At 45.7% G+C, this 17,033-nt stretch overlaps 1 protein-coding gene across 1 annotated transcript in view; it reads left to right on the top strand.

Annotated features, from left to right (window-relative positions):
* The window catches only part of LOC126235663 (uncharacterized), a 156,312-nt gene that overhangs the window by 22,868 nt on the left and 116,411 nt on the right, over positions 1-17,033 (top strand). The window contains exon 2 of the mRNA XM_049944388.1: positions 6,702-6,936. Coding sequence (XP_049800345.1) covers positions 6,727-6,936 — 210 coding nt within the window. The 5' untranslated portion in view covers positions 6,702-6,726. The remainder of the gene's footprint in view (positions 1-6,701; positions 6,937-17,033) is intronic.

Raw genomic sequence — 17,033 nt, 5'->3', positions numbered from 1 at the left:
ACAAATCTCCATGATAGAATCAGCAAGTCGTCAAAAAACAGTGGACTTTAATCAGATAAGTAAGTCCCAGGCGTTACACAAGGGTGTATAGTACAATGAAACATTTGCAGTTTGCGAAATAATTAGGGAACTGAAGGATGAGTATGATGTAACACATTTTTTCAGGACGACCATTAACAGCATAAATATATACTTGAAGAAATGCGTGACACAATGCTGTCTCATAAAATTATTTGTTTGAAACTGGTTTTGGTCATTGAGCATCCTCACCGTAGCAAAATTTTGTAGCATCAACATCACATGACGACATGTCTTGAAGTATGACCATGTTGTTCTTCACACTTCAAGACATACAGTCTATGTCTTGTCATGTTGTCATCGTAAAATTTTTTCTGTGGTGAGGATGGTCAGTGACCGAAACAGGTTGTAAATAAAAAAAAATATATAAGACAGTATTGTGCCATACATATAGGACTTATGGAAGAGAGGGCCACGAGGAATGTGGGAGGGAGCCAAGAACATTGGTGAAGAGGGACAAACAACAAAGCAATATATAATAGTCACTTACGTGTGCAATAAGCTACTTTTAAACATCAGGTGTGGTAATATTAAAGTAACATATCTCTATCCGAGAAGACTTCAGAAGGTCCAAATTTACCAACAGCCCGTCGTGTCATTCTCAGCCGTTAGACGTCACTGGCTATGGTTGTGCAGGAGCATGTGGTCAGCACACCGCTCTCCCCACTGTTGTCACTTTTCGTGACCAGAGCCGTTACTTCTTATTCACGTAGCTCCTTAGGTGATCTCAACGGCTGTTCACACCACACTTGCGAACAGCGCTCGGCAGACCGAGACGGCTACCCATCCGAGTGCTAGCCAAGCCTGAAAGCGCTTAACTTCGGTGTTCTGACGGGTACCGCTGTTGCCACTACGGCAAGACCATTGGCAAAGTCACATATATTCATATATAAATTTATTATATCAAAGTCGCCTACTGGCTATAAACATTCACGATACTGGTATCAGCACAAACATGTGTAAAAAAATAAAATTTTCAAAAAATTTATAACAATTTATTGTGAAACAAATATGTACACACAATTGGTATTTTCATTGAAAATAATTTTGTACAAATTTCAGGAACATAATAGAATCATTTATTATTTTTTTTTATTTACTTAAGTTGAAGACGACTGGGCAAGCAGAGAAAGAAATAAACAGAAGAAGGAAAATTACCTGGGGTATACTTGATAAAGGCCTGGCCAGACAGAATGCGGCCTGGCCGTCCGGCCTGTGGCCTTGAACCGCAGCCGGCAGGCCGCACTGTTGAATCGCTCGTTACCGTATGGCGGCGGTCACACAGGGTGCGGCTCTGCCGCACCGGCATGCGGCGTGCCGCACCGGCCGCCGCCAGGTTGTCACAGATTACAGATTCGCCGCAAGCCGGAGCGGCTGCTTGCCCCTGGTGCCGCATTCAACTGCTCTGTTGTCACACTGGAAGCAGCGGCGTGAGGCGGTTTTTGTCTTGCAGCTCGTAGTGCACGCATCATGGACACACAAAGACTTACAGAGGAGGTGAGAGAATAGAACTTTTTGTATGATACACGCGATCCTGATTTGGAGGTAGAATACTTTTGCCCTCGATATACTCTTGATAGAAAGCTGAATTCTCAGAAATAGTGTTGTCACTGTGACGTCCATAACTTCCAATATCAACTACTGTAAACTCCGTAGTATGGATCAACGATCGCCAGGAGAACTAGCTAAAAGAACTGTTTGTAACAGAAGAACTGGGATCCACTATCCTTCGGGCATTTTAACCTGATAGGCTTTCCGTCTATGCTTCCAAGGCAGTCCGGAAACCCCCAAAGTTCTAGAAATCCTTCTTCAGATTTCTTCCACATCTCTGTTGTAGGAGTATGTAAATAAATACTTGGGCTGTAGAACAGTCCATATTGCCAGGCACACTTATTTCACAATATCTGAGACTGTTGAACGTCCTAACCGAAAAGAAAAAGCTATGGTCTGGCGACTGTCGCCTGTAGTCAAGTATCTGGAAAAGATTAAAATCTGTTATGCCGATAGAACGAATGGATAAGTTAACGACCAAAGATATGTTTGTTTAAATTCAATGACAACGGTATGAATACAATGAAACAAAACAATCTATTAAGTAGAAAGGTCTCTCTAGCGGGACATACGGAACTAGATGTTACTATCGTTTGCTGTATTCGTGAACACTGCAAATAAATTTATCACTCCACTCGTAACTACGTTGTGAGATAGAACTTTCTTCCGCCGAACCTTTCATATGATACAGCAAAACTGAAATGGAATAATTTATATGACTTCTGTTTGAAGCACAAAGAGGCTACAAACGGTAAAACGTACCTCAAACAAATGGTTAACCTGTGCCTTGTATCAATTGGCTTTCTCCAGTTCGTTGTGCACTTCTCGGTGCTACCTTTTTATCAGGCGATGCATTTCCTCGAAACATTCTCGTGACATACGAAAATATTTGAAGAACCTATCTTCGTCAGACTCTTAGATCAATACACAGACGATGGTATTCTCGTAAGCTTTCTCTCTTGCTATTAATGTAGTGCACCCAACATCTCCTCTTCTTGGTGCCATTTCGTATCGCTAATGCGAGCTACTCATTTCTGCAATTAAAATAAATAAATAAACTCGCACAAAGATAACGCGTCCCGCGTGAGAATTCCAAATCGTCTAAGGCCAAGACAATCGCGCTACGCATGCAAGCTTAATAATGGGGTTCGGCCCCTTCCACAGTGTAACACAGCTGACGCATCAAGAGTCGCTGCGGCCGGCCGGCCGCCCGTCGCCTGTGTGGCGTCCCTGGCCGCTGACGGGCGCGGCCCACCGCTGCGCCGTCCGTCGCAGCGGCAGGCCGGATTCTGTCTGGCCAGGCCTTTATGAAACAGTTTTCAAAACTATGTTTCCTATGTGTCTAAAACGGAACGTTTACAGATGTTCGTACCAATACTTATGATTTATGGCAGGAAAACCTGGACTTCTAATGGAAAAACGATTCAAAACCAGACGGTTGCTGTCCGCAGGTCGTGGTCGTGCGGTAGCGTTCTCTCTTCCCGCGCCCGGGTTCCCGGGTTCGATTCCCGGCGGGGTCAGGGATTTTCTCTGCCTCGTGATGTCTGGGTGTTGTGTGGTGTCCTTAGGTTAGTTAGGTTTAAGTAGTTCTAAGTTCTAGGGGACCGATAACCATAGATGTTGAGTCCCATAGTGCTCAGAGCCATTTGAACCAGACAGTTGCTTGGCGAGCAATTAAAAGCGCAAGGAGAGACATACAAATGGATCAGGTGTTAGGTGAAAGCGGAAGAGGTAATTTAGATTGTAGTGAAAATGAAGCTAAGATCGGCGGGACATGTATCCCGGCGAATGGACGGTTGTCTGGCCGAAGAACTTTGCTTGTTTCTAACAGATAAGAAGAGACCTGGAGACGACGCAATGGAAAGTGGGTACACGACATTAGAAAATATGCATGTCCAACATGGAGGTGTAATGAACGGATGCTGCTGCTGCTGATGATGATGAGTGATCACTTCTTCGTCTATCGAAAGACTGCAGAGGTGTTTATGCATCTGAAAAAGAGCCCACCATTTGCGCTCTTGTTAACTTAATTCCTTAAATGCCTTGAGAAAAGAAGAAACCTTCTCCATCTTATTCTTAACGATTCTTACTGTGGTACTATTAGGTCAAAAGCAATCATAAGTAGATTTCTTTTTATTTTACTGTGAAAGTCATAATAGACGAAAAAAAGTGTACGGCTGAAGTTAAGGTCATCAACTGTATCGACAGTTTGTAGTGCATGCTTGGTTGTTCTCGTTAATGTCTATATCTACACTCCTGGAAATTGAAATAAGAACACCGTGAATTCATTGTCCCAGGAAGGGGAAACTTAATTGACACATTCCTGGGGTCAGATACATCACATGATCACACTGACAGAACCACAGGCACATAGACACAGGCAACAGAGCATGTACAATGTCGGCACTAGTACAGTGTATACCCACCTTTCGCAGCAATGCAGGCTGCTATTCTCCCATGGAGACGATCGTAGAGATGCTGGATGTAGTCCTGTGGAACGGCTTGCCATGCCATTTCCACCTGGCGCCTCAATTGGACCAGCGTTCGTGCTGGACGTGCAGACCGCGTGAGACGACGCTTCATCCAGTCCCAAACATGCTCAATGGGGGACAGATCCGGAGATCTTGCTGGCCAGGGTAGTTGACTTACACCTTCTAGAGCACGTTGGGTGGCACGGGATACATGCGGACGTGCATTGTCCTGTTGGAACAGCAAGTTCCCTTGCCGGTCTAGGAATGGTAGAACGATGGGTTCGATGACGGTTTGGATGTACCGTGCACTATTCAGTGTCCCCTCGACGATCACCAGTGGTGTACGGCCAGTGTAGGAGATCGCTCCCCACACCATGATGCCGGGTGTTGGCCCTGTGTGCCTCAGTCGTATGCAGTCCTGATTGTGGCGCTCACCTGCACGGCGCCAAACACGCATACGACCATCATTGGCACCAAGGCAGAAGCGACTCTCATCGCTGAAGACGACACGTCTCCATTCGTCCCTCCATTCACGCCTGTCGCGACACCACTGGAGGCGGGCTGCACGATGTTGGGGCGTGAGCGGAAGACGGCCTAACGGTGTGCGGGACCGTAGCCCAGCTTCATGGAGACGGTTGCGAATGGTCCTCGCCGATACCCCAGGAGCAACAGTGTCCCTAATTTGCTGGGAAGTGGCGATGCGGTCCCCTACGGCACTGCGTAGGATCCTACGGTCTTGGCGTGCATCCGTGCGTCGCTGCGGTCCGGTCCCAGGTCGACGGGCACGTGCAGCTTCCGCCGACCACTGGCGACAACATCGATGTACTGTGGAGACCTCACGCCCCACGTGTTGAGCAATTCGGCGGTACGTCCACCCGGCCTCCCGCATGCCCACTATACGCCCTCGCTCAAAGTCCGTCAACTGCACATACGGTTCACGTCCACGCTGTCGCGGCATGCTACCAGTGTTAAAGACTGCGATGGAGCTCCGTATGCCACGGCAAACTGACTGACACTGACGGCGGCGGTGCACAAATGCTGCGCAGCTAGCGCCATTCGACGGCCAACAACGGGGTTCCTGGAGTGTCCGCTGTGCCGTGCGTGTGATCATTGCTTGTACAGCCCTCTCGCAGTGTCCGGAGCAAGTATGGTGGGTCTGACACACCGGTGTCAATGTGTTCTTTTTTCCATTTCCAGGAGTGTATTTAGAGTTTGTCATCTCCAACTATCATGGCGGATGGTAACATGAGCAATATGTTTTGCTGTCACAGTACTAACCTAAAGTTCATATCAGTTAATTCGATGTCCATAATATAATCTGTATGTATTTCCTTGTCCCATATAATAGTAACATGAAAATAAATTCGCTGATGCTGCTGTAAGCGCACAAAAACACATATGGATGAAGATGAGGAAAGAGACTGAATTTTTAACATATTTGTAACAATTTTTTAAATACAATGATTATCTTTTGACAGAATGCAAGAGCCATTGTAAAGCAGAATACAGTGTTATAATGCTTGTTAATGTTCGCAAACATATTGAGAAAAAAATCCAGTGAGTATAGGCTGGCCGGCCGCTGTGGCCAAGCGGTTCTAGGTGCTTCAGTCCGGAACCGTGCGATTGCTACGGTCGCAGGTTCGAATCCTGCCTCGGGCATGGATTTGTGTGATGTCCTTAGGTTAATTAGGTTTAAGTTGTTCTAAGTCTAGGGGACTGATGACCTCAGATGTTGTTAAGTCCCACAGTGCTCAGAGCCACTTTGAAGTACAGCCTGAAGACGCTACTACAGCCCAAACTGTGTGCTGAGGTGTTTACGAGGCAATGAATGTGACGGTGCAAGTCGTTTTACGCTTTTAACTTCTTCCTCTTTTCCCGAAAGATGTCACAGCAAACGGTATCAAACGCTATAACGCTACTACTCATCTTTAGGTCTTTAATGACATTCGACTGCAGAAACCTTTAAAAGTCTGTATGTACCCCTCTAACGTTACAGAACACAGAGTAACGCATCTAAACTACACTGTAAAATACTTGCTCGTTTGCATACCTTCATTTGTTTCGGTAACACACATTCCAAGAACGAACCGCGGAGATCTTATGAGAGGATACACTCACTTGAGAGTGACCAGTAGCGCAGTTGCGTCTTCAGTGTTGGTACAACAAGTGAGCACTGCCTTAGGTACAGTAGTGTCTTACGATTACAGAAATGTTTTCGTGTCATACTGTTCTAACGTCCTATACCTTAGTGCCATGCGGTCTCCTTAGCTAAAACGAAACATACTGAAAAAAAAAATCGCATTAATTACACAAGCGACTTATGTTTAGTATCTCCATTTATTTGCGGATTAAACGAAGGTCCTCGAGCGCTTGAGGCATTTGCGGATGAAGCATGCGTTATGTTATTTTAACGGTTGAGATATGCTGGAGTTGAACTCGTTCTGTGTGTTCCAACCTCCTTTCATAAAACGGAAATGAGAAATAATAGCCCACTTCAAAATGTAAAGCACGTTCCTCAGTCTGGAAGAGAACTGCATTTTCTCCTCGCGCCTTTCATGTAATTTGAAGTAATGGTCACGTAATACGGCGTTCCTGTTTCAGACGGTGCTGGCGGATTTACGTAGCGATGAATCCAGAACGGCGCCGCAATCGAGTTCAGGCCCTCGCCACAATGCGGCACCACAATGCAACGGCCGCCGTGCTGCTCTTCTTCGTGTGCTGGTATCTGTCGGCAGTGGAGGGTACTACCAACAGGAACCTGCGCGTCAGGAGTGTTCCCTCCGTCGTCGGTATCAGCAGCAGTCTGTACGAGGTGTACGTGCCACCGTACTTCTTTGTGAGTACTTCCATCAGCATCTTGTTGGAGGGAGCGCTAACGGATGTACGACACTTCATCTGTAATACTGTCACGAGATGTCACTAATTATAAGTATTAAATGTGTCGTGTTCATCACACCTTTGTAGTATTTCACTGCTATATTTACGCCAGATGATTATTCCACTAAGGGAGCCAATGCTAACGCAATACTGAGCAAAGACAATAGTACGTAGCGCTATAGCTCTCTGTCGTTGCTTCTTTTGATTTATTGCGAACCTGGCCACACTAAAACACTCATTAGTAGTCCCATCTGCACCGCTCACGAGTCGTCTGCAACGTGAATAAAGCATCAAAAGACAACGACGAAGGACTTTAACACAAACCCTCTTTCTTCCTATTAAGTGTTGTATTTTCGATAGAGAGGATCGGCGCTGGGGATTTCTCACTCTGAAAGGAATTTCACCAACTATGAGAGGCTTGGATCAGGTCTGGGTGCAAGAAGCAGCCAATCATTTGTCCGTACCAGTTTCAAAGAAACTAGATGCGATAAATGAGTAGTTTCTCCCTTACTCATAAATTTTTGAAATGGGAATTGTATACTAAAGTTGAATTTCTTTTGAATTTGCGTAGTCGTGCAAAAATCAAATTCAACAGCCAGTGTCTGCTTGTGGGCTTGACGGACACTGTGTCAGGGCTCATTCGCTATGGCGATTATAAGATTTGTCTTCGTAACAGTACCGCAGCAATTCTGTTTCGCTGTTAGTGCTCACATTGAAAAATGGAATAAATCCAGAGGTTGAGAGTAAAGTGCAGTATGTTAGAAGAAATAGCCTCTCGAAAATAAAAACATACATGATGCTTGTGGGGTCCGTGTTATCACTCGTTCCCCAAATATTCATCGCAAAAAGGATTCGTGCAATTCGGACATCGTTTCGCTAATGCGTAACCCACGAACAAGAACACAGATGATCAGGATCCTTGTCACTGAAACATGTGGTATATACAGGGTGGTCCATTGATAGTGACCGGGCCAAATATCTCACGAAATAAAGTGGACAGGAAGGGAGCGTGGGTGGCTCGCCAAACCCGCGTCTAGTCGACCATGGCGTGGCGTCTTGCAATGTCGTTAGCAGGATTCCAGCGTTGGAGGACACTATAATAAATCTTTGCTGCCGGATTCCGTATCTCCGGTAAAACTCCCAACACAAGGCTGTGCTCCACGAGAAATGTCCTAATATGTGACAGCGAGGGGGATAAATGTCCAACAGGCACAGGTGGGCACAGCATGTGTGGAGCCACCTCCGCTATCAGGATGCTAGGAAGATTGTCTATTGGTGAAAGCCAGAGTGGCCACATTGAGCGAAAGTACAGCGCCAACGATCTGTGCTTGACGTGTGTGAGTCCAACACCCCCTTTGTGGAAGGGTAAAGTAAGAGTAACGAAACGGATCTTAAAAACTGCACCAGCGTTCACCACGTGTCCAAACACTGCCTGTATCCTAGAAGCCATCGCGTCAGTCATCGGTAACACATGTGCGTCATGGTTAAGTTGAGAAGCCATGTACACGTACTGAGTTCGTTGCAAAAAATCCAACAATCTAAATTTGTTGAGACGAGCCTCTATGCGGAGTCGACGAAGACTTTACGATACGTAAAGGCCGCCGTACGTTGTATTTATCGATGGAGCGACATCCTTAAACATTTGAGTATCGAGACCTTTGTCAGGGGTACATGTAGTTCTGCAGGCATGCCCCGTCCCACCTCCATGTAGCATGATTTCCGGAGGCTGATCACACTGCCTGCCACCACCCCATACTGTTGGAGCCAGGAAAGCGTCGTTCGTATTTCGTCACCAGTCCATGCTAAGAGCATCACATCATCGGCGTGTGCGCCACATCGAAAGGTCACGGAGCAGAGGCTAACACCTCCCAAGCATCTCTGCTGTCCGTGAAGAGCTGGTTTGAGGGCAATAGGGAATAACCTGGCAGAAAGAGGACAACCCTATCTGACGGACCTGTTAACACGGACGGGGGGCGGACCGATAGCCGTTTACCATAATCCCATGGATCAAACAAAGCGCAACAGATGTCATCATGCGCGGGATACCGATGTGTTGTGTTCCATAACTGCTGGAAACCATGTTCGACGCTATCGAAAGCATGGTCAAAATACAGTGTAACAAGAACACTGCGGAGGCGGCAAGTTTGCATCAGCGCCACAACGCCTCTATTGGTGCTCAGAGTCGTAAACACATTAGTGTTTGATCAGCGTGAACGGCCGCCATTGCCATAGATTTGTGCCTCTCACGGAGGATGCGTGTCAACAGTTTGTAATCGGTGTTTAGCATTGTCAGTGGTCGAAAATCAAGTGGGCGACAGCCTCCTTCAGGTTTGGGCACCGGAATCAAGAGGCCCTCAGTGAAATCAGATGGTACTTGAAAATCGGGGTTGAGGAGTTCTCTGTACATCATGAACCATATTGGGCCCATAAGATCAAAAACCTTTTGTAAAACTCAGGAGGGAGTCTGTCAGGGCCCGGCGTTTTGTTGGGAAATGAACGTATGGCATTGTTGGCCAAGAGGCCCCATCCGGGAAAGTTTGGCTGCCGAGTGCAAATTTGATTGCAGTCGACGCCACACTGGGCGACTTGCGTGCCGGTGATGAGGATGAAATGATGATTAGGACACACAACACCCAGTCCACGAGCGGAGAAAATTACCAACACGGCTGAGGATCGAACCTGAGCCCGCAGCGTGGGAAGCAGCTCAAACTCGGTACCTTTCCTTTCACAGGCAAGTGCGCTACCAAGACCCCCAAGCATGACTCACGGACCGTCCTCACAGCTTTAGTTCCGTCAGTACCTCATCTACTACCTCCAAACTCCACAGAAGCTCTCCTGGGGACATTGCAAGACGAGTATTCATCGAAGAAAGGATATTGCGGCGACATGGGTTTTCACTCTGCAGCGAAGTGTGCGCTGATATGAAACATCCTGGCTTTTCCGTTTTCGGACAGCGGACGGTAATCCCTGCTATTTTGCCCCCGGTGAAGCATGACGCAAGATTAAATAAATGGTAGAGATAAGTCTAGCGGTTGCCTAACGATGTGCAAAAACGCGGTAAATGCCTTGGGAACTTGGTGGACGGCAGCTCGTAAGTACAAAATTTATCTAATTTCTTTATAGTGGTAGTTTTTAGAAGAGAAAGCGTTGATGGTCTGCATAAGGCGATAAGGTCGAATTATGTAATTTCCTTGCAGCTACGAAATTTCAGTGGTACAAGAACTCAATATTGGAGTAGGTGTATAACTGAGGAGCCCGCATGTGCGTTTGGAGTCTCCAGTGTACCAATTCTGACTTCGGCGTAGGGGGATTGTTTTCATGTGAATAATACAATATGCGTTACTACTGAGTCTACCATTTGCACGTTTACAGTCCTACACAACTTCAAGAGTTCCCGAAATAACGACTCCTGAATAACCGTAAACTGTATGGGCATTGTTTGTAGTGATGCCTTAACAGAAATGCCTGGAATGCCGACGAATGGGATCGCATAATTTTAATTTACATCAATATGTCTTGGGCTGTATAAAATTAGACTGTCATCTGTCTGTATATACGATGCAAACGTTGCCAATACTGTTAAAAAGTCACAAATTACAGACAAGCAATTTTTACATAAGAGCCGGCAACGCAGAAGATGCTAACAATAGCGTGTTTTTGTTGTTATTGATATATGATTCTACTACATGCCTGTAATTTCTTTTAGGTTTTCGTAGTGGGTAGGAAAATGAACGGGTATCTCCCTATACACACGAATTTTGGTTACGAAGCGCGAAGAGCCACGACGTTAGCAAGATCACTGACAAAGACGAATGACTGTCGTATTCCAGCCTTTGTACCACACAATTCCCAGAAAATTACTGTTCTACTACCAAATGGGATTGGATGAATTGGACTCTAGCCGTCGGCAATCCTTGCGTTGTCTACGTCTCCAGCGCATTACCGCAAGCAAATTCCACGTTTTGACTCCTATGTTGTCATGCTACGACATACGTCTTTAACATCTGATTTTCACGCTCTCCATTGTGTTCCAATTTTCATTCTCATTTGTTTGTTAGCTAAATGTAGTTTTAAAAGTATGTTAGTGACGCCCTTGCAACTACAGTGCAGATGAAACTACACACACTATTGTATTTCACAAGGAAAGTATGTAGGGTAGAAAAATTATCTCCTGGATTGCTTAAACGATAACCGGACCTGACATCAGAGATAACCTTTGTGACTTAGTTGTTAATAGATACGCAGCTTAGACAAAATGAATAAGCTGATGCTGGATACTCTTTCATATCTTTCTGTCTTCCACACACAACCATTTCAATGTCTGAGTATAATGTACATGATTTGAAAACCTGGACTTCATGGGTGCAAAAGCTCAATGATTCACCATTAAGTTACTTAACTCGTATCCAGCAGATAACTAGAAATAATGAACTCTTTAATGGTTATTCCATCCACACCATTCTCTTTCCTGGTGACATCACGTGCAGTATCGTTCCATAACTTTTTGGAAAACGTGTCATTTCCTCAGCTCGTCCTAGGACGAGGGTGTGGTGAAAAGTAATGCCTCCGTTTTTTGATGTGAAATTGTACATATTTCCTCTACATATTTATTTCTCGGGGTAGTTACCCTGCCAAAGAACATATTTCTCCCAACGAGAGACCACTTTATTGACACCGTCACTGTAGAATGTTTGACTTTGTTGACGGAGACAGAAGTTCATCTCTACTTGCACCGCTTCACCACTATCAAAGTGAAGTCCTAGAAGGTGCCCTTTAGGTTTTAGAAACAGATGAAAATCGGAGGTGTATAGGTTGGAACCACTAGGGACGCCGGCACGGTAGCTCAGCGTGTTCGGTCAGAGGGTTTAGCTACCCTCTGTAATAAAAAACTGAGTATACGGATCAACGAACAACCTGAACGAGTGTCATCGGACGTCCGTCACGAACAAATTCAGCGAAAAATATAGAACAAAATGAGAAAATATAGTACAAAATGAGATTTGGACAGCATGGTAGCTCAGCGTGTTCGGTCAGATTGCCGATTGTCTTCTGTAATAAAAAAAACTGAGTAGAGGAATCAACGATCAACTTGAACGGACGCCATGTGACGTCCGCACAGACCAAACGCAACGAACCGTACTGAACAAAATGGAAAAAAAGGGACCGTTCAAGAGCATTCGAAGGAATCTGAACGTGATCCGAAGTAGCAAAATGTGTTTGTTCTTTTTCAGTCCTCTTGTTTTGCGGCCTCCTGTGGCGTGATCACGGACGATATTGACACATGCGTAAATAAAACAGCAAAATGCCCCTTCAAGGTCACCCCCCCCCCCCCCTCCCAACTCGGCAACAACCTCGTTGCCACAGGCCTGTCATTGAGCGCTACAAAAATTTACCTGTCCAGACAACCTATGACTAAGGGCTAGGCAATGGCAAGCAGGAAACACCTTTGACAACCCTCCGATTCTGGATGCCTACTAGCAGGCGCAAGAGCTGCAGCGTGGGCAGCCTGCAGTCACCTAAGACGCTCGTCATTTGCTGTCTCCGTACACGTACATTTTTAAGGTGTTCAACGAAGACAGGCGGGTGGCACCGACGGTGTTACCGAACTGGGACGGCGGAGGGGCGGGGGGTGTTCTCAGAGGGGCTCTTTGCCATCGTACACGCATGTGTCGATTTCGAACCCCTTCCCGCGTAATCATCTCACAGGTAGGCGCGAAACCGGAGGGCTAAAAAAGCGTAAGAACTCTTCGGATGGTTTTGAACTGTGCCAAGTGGTTCCACCCTGTACACTAGAGCAAAAATTGTGCTCACCCTGCATTCCAAAGAGGTGAGCACTTTCATTGTGGCAGTTGGACTCAGAGAAGGCGTTGAAACTTTCGAAGGTGTCAGCAGCAACAGAAATTGTCAATAACATCGTCCTGTTGCATATTGTAATGAAAGCTGTCGTTTTCGACGGCAAAATGTGTGGGAATTAACGGCTCAAGGAGAGGGGTGGTTTCAAATGGTTCAAATGGCTCTGAGCACTATGGGACTCAACTGCTGTGGTCATAAGTCCCCTAGAACTTAGAACTACTTAAACCTAACTAACCTAAGGACAGCACACAACACCCAGCCATCACGAGGCACAGAAAATCCCTGACCCCGCCGGGAATCGAACCCGGGAACCCGGGCGTGGGAAGCGAGAACGCTACCGCACGACCACGAGATGCGGGCAGGGGTGGTTTCATTGACGCCATGTACGCCACACCCTCAGGCGTTTTTGTGTAGATTGTAAGTGGCGGTGTGTCTGAAACGTTTTCCTCGGCTGCCCATAAGAAAACCGCATGGCATCACGGTTCTGACCTCCACCGTAGAGGTGTCGAAAGAAGCCATGAATGTGACTAAGAGGGGTGTCACGACGTTCCCATCGTGTGACAGTCCACGATGACTTTGGGCAGAATTACACTATGCGATCAAAAGTATCTGGACACCTGACTGAAAATGACTTACAAGTTCGTGGCGCCCTCCATCGGCAATGCTGGAATTCAATATGGTGTTGGCCCACTCTCGCAGTCATACGTTCAGTCAGGTGCTGGAAGGTTTCTTGAGAATGGCAGCCCATTCTTCAAGGAGAGCTCCACTGAGGAGAGGTATCGATGTCGGTCGGCGAGGCCTGGCACGAAGTCGGCATTCTAAAACATTTCACAGGTGCTCTATAGGATTCAGGTCAGGACTCTGTGCAGGCCAGTCCATTACAGGGATGTTATTGTCGTGTCACGCAAAACAACAAGGGGTGCAAGCCCCCTCCATGAAAAACACGACCACACTATAACACCACCGCCTCCGAGTTTTACTGTTGGCACTACACAAGTTGGCAGATGTCGTTCACCGGGCATTCGCAATACCCACACCCTGCCATCGGATAGCCACATTGTGTACCGTGATTCGTCACTCCACACAACGTTTTGCCTCTGTTCAGTCGTCCAGTGTTTACGCTTCTTACACCTAGCGCGGCGTCGTTTGGCATTTACCGGCGTGATGTGTGGCCTATGAACAGCCGCTCAACCACGCCTAACTATCATAGTACTTGCAGTGGACCTTGATGCAGTTTGGAATTCCTGTGTGATGGTTACACGTTACGACCCCCCTTCAACTGTCGGCAGTCTCTTTCAGTCAACAGACGAGGTCGGCGAGCACGCTTTTGTGCTGTACGTCTCCCTTCACGTTTTCGCTTCACTATCACATGGGAAACAGTGGACCTAGGGATGTTTAGGGGTGTGGAAATCTCGCGAACAGACGTATTACACAAGTGACACCCAATCACCTAAGCACGTTAGAGGTCCATGAGTGTTCGGATACTTTTGATCACATAGTGTATGTAGTTTACAATGCTCTATTTTTGCAGGTACATTCATTGGTATACGTTGGTAGAGTCTGTGAAATACATTGCAAATAAAGTAGAGATGGAGTAGCCTGATAAATTAAAAAAATCAGGCATGATGTTATTGTTTTTCACGAGTCTTAAAGTTTATAACGTCACATCTCCTGAACTATGCATACTACATTGATGTTATTTTGCAAGCTCATTTAGTGGTATGAGCGAATAATGTATACAAAATATCATGCAAATAGAGTTAGTAGTAAAGACGTAATATTTCGAAATCTCTGCTTCACCATATCCTAACCCAACTCGAATGTTACCGTGTCTCCACGCCTTTTTCAAGTATTTTCTTGTAATTTTTTGAATAGCATGTTCGGTATTAGTTGCTGAAATTTAGTGCATAGCTCAATAAGTCTTTCTCCTCTCTCATTCCTGCTACAAACCCTATATTCTCTCGTAACTCTTTCTTCTATCTATTCCTCTAATATAGCGTTACAGTCACCATGGTGAATAGGAAATAATTTTCCTTTACATACTGAATTAATCGTTCAATATCCTCACATACTTTCTCTGTCTCTTCATCTTCTGTTTGGAGCAGTCACGTATGTCTGAATTTTGTAGTCGTCGTCGGTTTTCCGTCGATTCTGATGAAGACAATCCTATTACTCAATTGTTCGCAGTAACTCACTCTCCGACCTGCTTCCGTGTTAATAAAGAATCCTATTCCATTTATACCACTTTCTACTGCCGTTGATATTGTTCTATATTCGTTTGACTGGAAATCCTTATCTGTTTTCCTTTTCACTTCACCGCCGTCCATTATATCTAGACTGAGCCTTTGCATTCCCCTTTTCACATTTTCTGGCTCCATAATCCCGTTCAAACATCTGACATTCACACTTCCATTTATTATTCTTTTTCTCATGGTTAGCTCCCTATTGGCAGTCCCTTCTGAAAATTCGAAATGGAAACTAATCTGGATATTTTGCAAATGGAGGTATCAAATGCGTGTGTGAATTCCTAAGGGACCAAACTGCTAAGGTCATCGGTCCCTAGACTTACACACTACCCAAACTAACTTATGCTAAGAACGACACACACACCCATGCCCGAAGGAGGACTCGAACCTCCGGCGGGAGCGGCCGCGCAGTCCGTGACATGGCCCCTCTAACCGCGCGGTCACTCCGCTTCTGCAGCCACATGCCGTTAAACATTGCCGATTCGTCTCCCTCTAAGGGGCAGTTTCCCACTGCTCTTCTTTCCTCTTTGGTAAGGCGGTTAGGTGAACGAGCGTGACTTCTTATATAGGGAGTCAACGGCTGCCATTGCCGATGATTTTTATTCAAAATTTAATCCGTAGGTGGATTAGAACTCGGATCCAGGAGGTTCTGAATATTAGTCACTGGCGCAACCTCATATCACGAATTATGAAATGATGCCTCTTCCAGCTCACGCTGAAAATGGTTTCTGACTGCATACTTCCCATTATTAATCTTTTATTTGGACTTTGTGACGTTGTAGGCATCAGTTTAGAAGCACTCGTTTGTCCTGTTTTGAGTCTTCTAGCACGAGTTCATGACAGACGTGACTAGTTTGAGAAACGAAGGATAATCTATGGAACGGATGTTCTCTGTAAACGATAAATTCCATTACGATTAAACCCGAATTCACATAGCTACCGCCATTCAGGCGTGTTTTGGCAAAGTAAGGATAAGTCTCAAAACGTACCATGATCTGCTCAATCATCCGACTCGCTCACTACTGAATGCAGAACTGAATGCTGAACTACAAATGGAAAGGGGCTAAACTGCGGTCGGCTACGGACTGCAGCTGTAGTATTGGACAGAGCTGTTTATCAAGGAAAAGCGCCAAACTGTAGTATGTTTTGAGAAATTATTTTGTTTAGACAACCAGTTTCGACACCTCCAGTATGCAAGTACCGGTATATCTGATTGTCTATAGATGGAGTGTATAGTGGCCTGAAGATGGCATTATTGAGGTACCGAAACTCGTTATCTAAATAAAATAACTTCGGAAAACATACGGCTATTTGGCAATTTTCCTTGGTAAATATTTGACCGACCGATATACCGTATCCGTAATGGATCAACAGAGATTGGACAGAGTTGATCCCACACCATAATAACATAAGGCATCCAGAAGTTATTTTCATAATCATCGACACATAGCGCTTGGACGTAACACAACGATCAATGTTAGAATGTGTATGTCGAAACGAAGCGAGTGTTGATTTGTTACAGTCTAACTCTGTTGCCTTATCGGCGTGTGGAGCTTATGTCGTTGTGTTGCTGTTTCGTCAAATTTTGCTAAAGCGACTTCGTACCATCGATTGCTACCTTGCAGTGTGTCACGACAAAAAAAGCTACGTGACTCATTCACTGTCGAATACGGAGGTAGTGGTTCCAAGAAGGAACTCCCCAGCATCGTGGAGAGAGACGGGAGGGCGGATCTGATATCATCCTGGACAGCGTCATACCTATTAGTAACTCTGGCACGCTTACTGTACAGCCGTCAGCTGCTTAAGCCAGTCTCATCAGCACGGTACAGTCATTGCCCAGCCGCACTGGCTACATAACAGAACCACAGTATGTGAGACAAATAGTGATGTTCTTTTATACTAACGCGCACAGCTCTAATGAATTTGTCGAACGAAACCATTTTCTTGTATCGGTTTT

This window comes from Schistocerca nitens, chromosome 1 (assembly GCF_023898315.1).
Source record: "Schistocerca nitens isolate TAMUIC-IGC-003100 chromosome 1, iqSchNite1.1, whole genome shotgun sequence".
Taxonomy (NCBI): domain Eukaryota; kingdom Metazoa; phylum Arthropoda; class Insecta; order Orthoptera; family Acrididae; genus Schistocerca; species Schistocerca nitens.
This window is presented reverse-complemented; position numbering and strand designations above follow the sequence as displayed.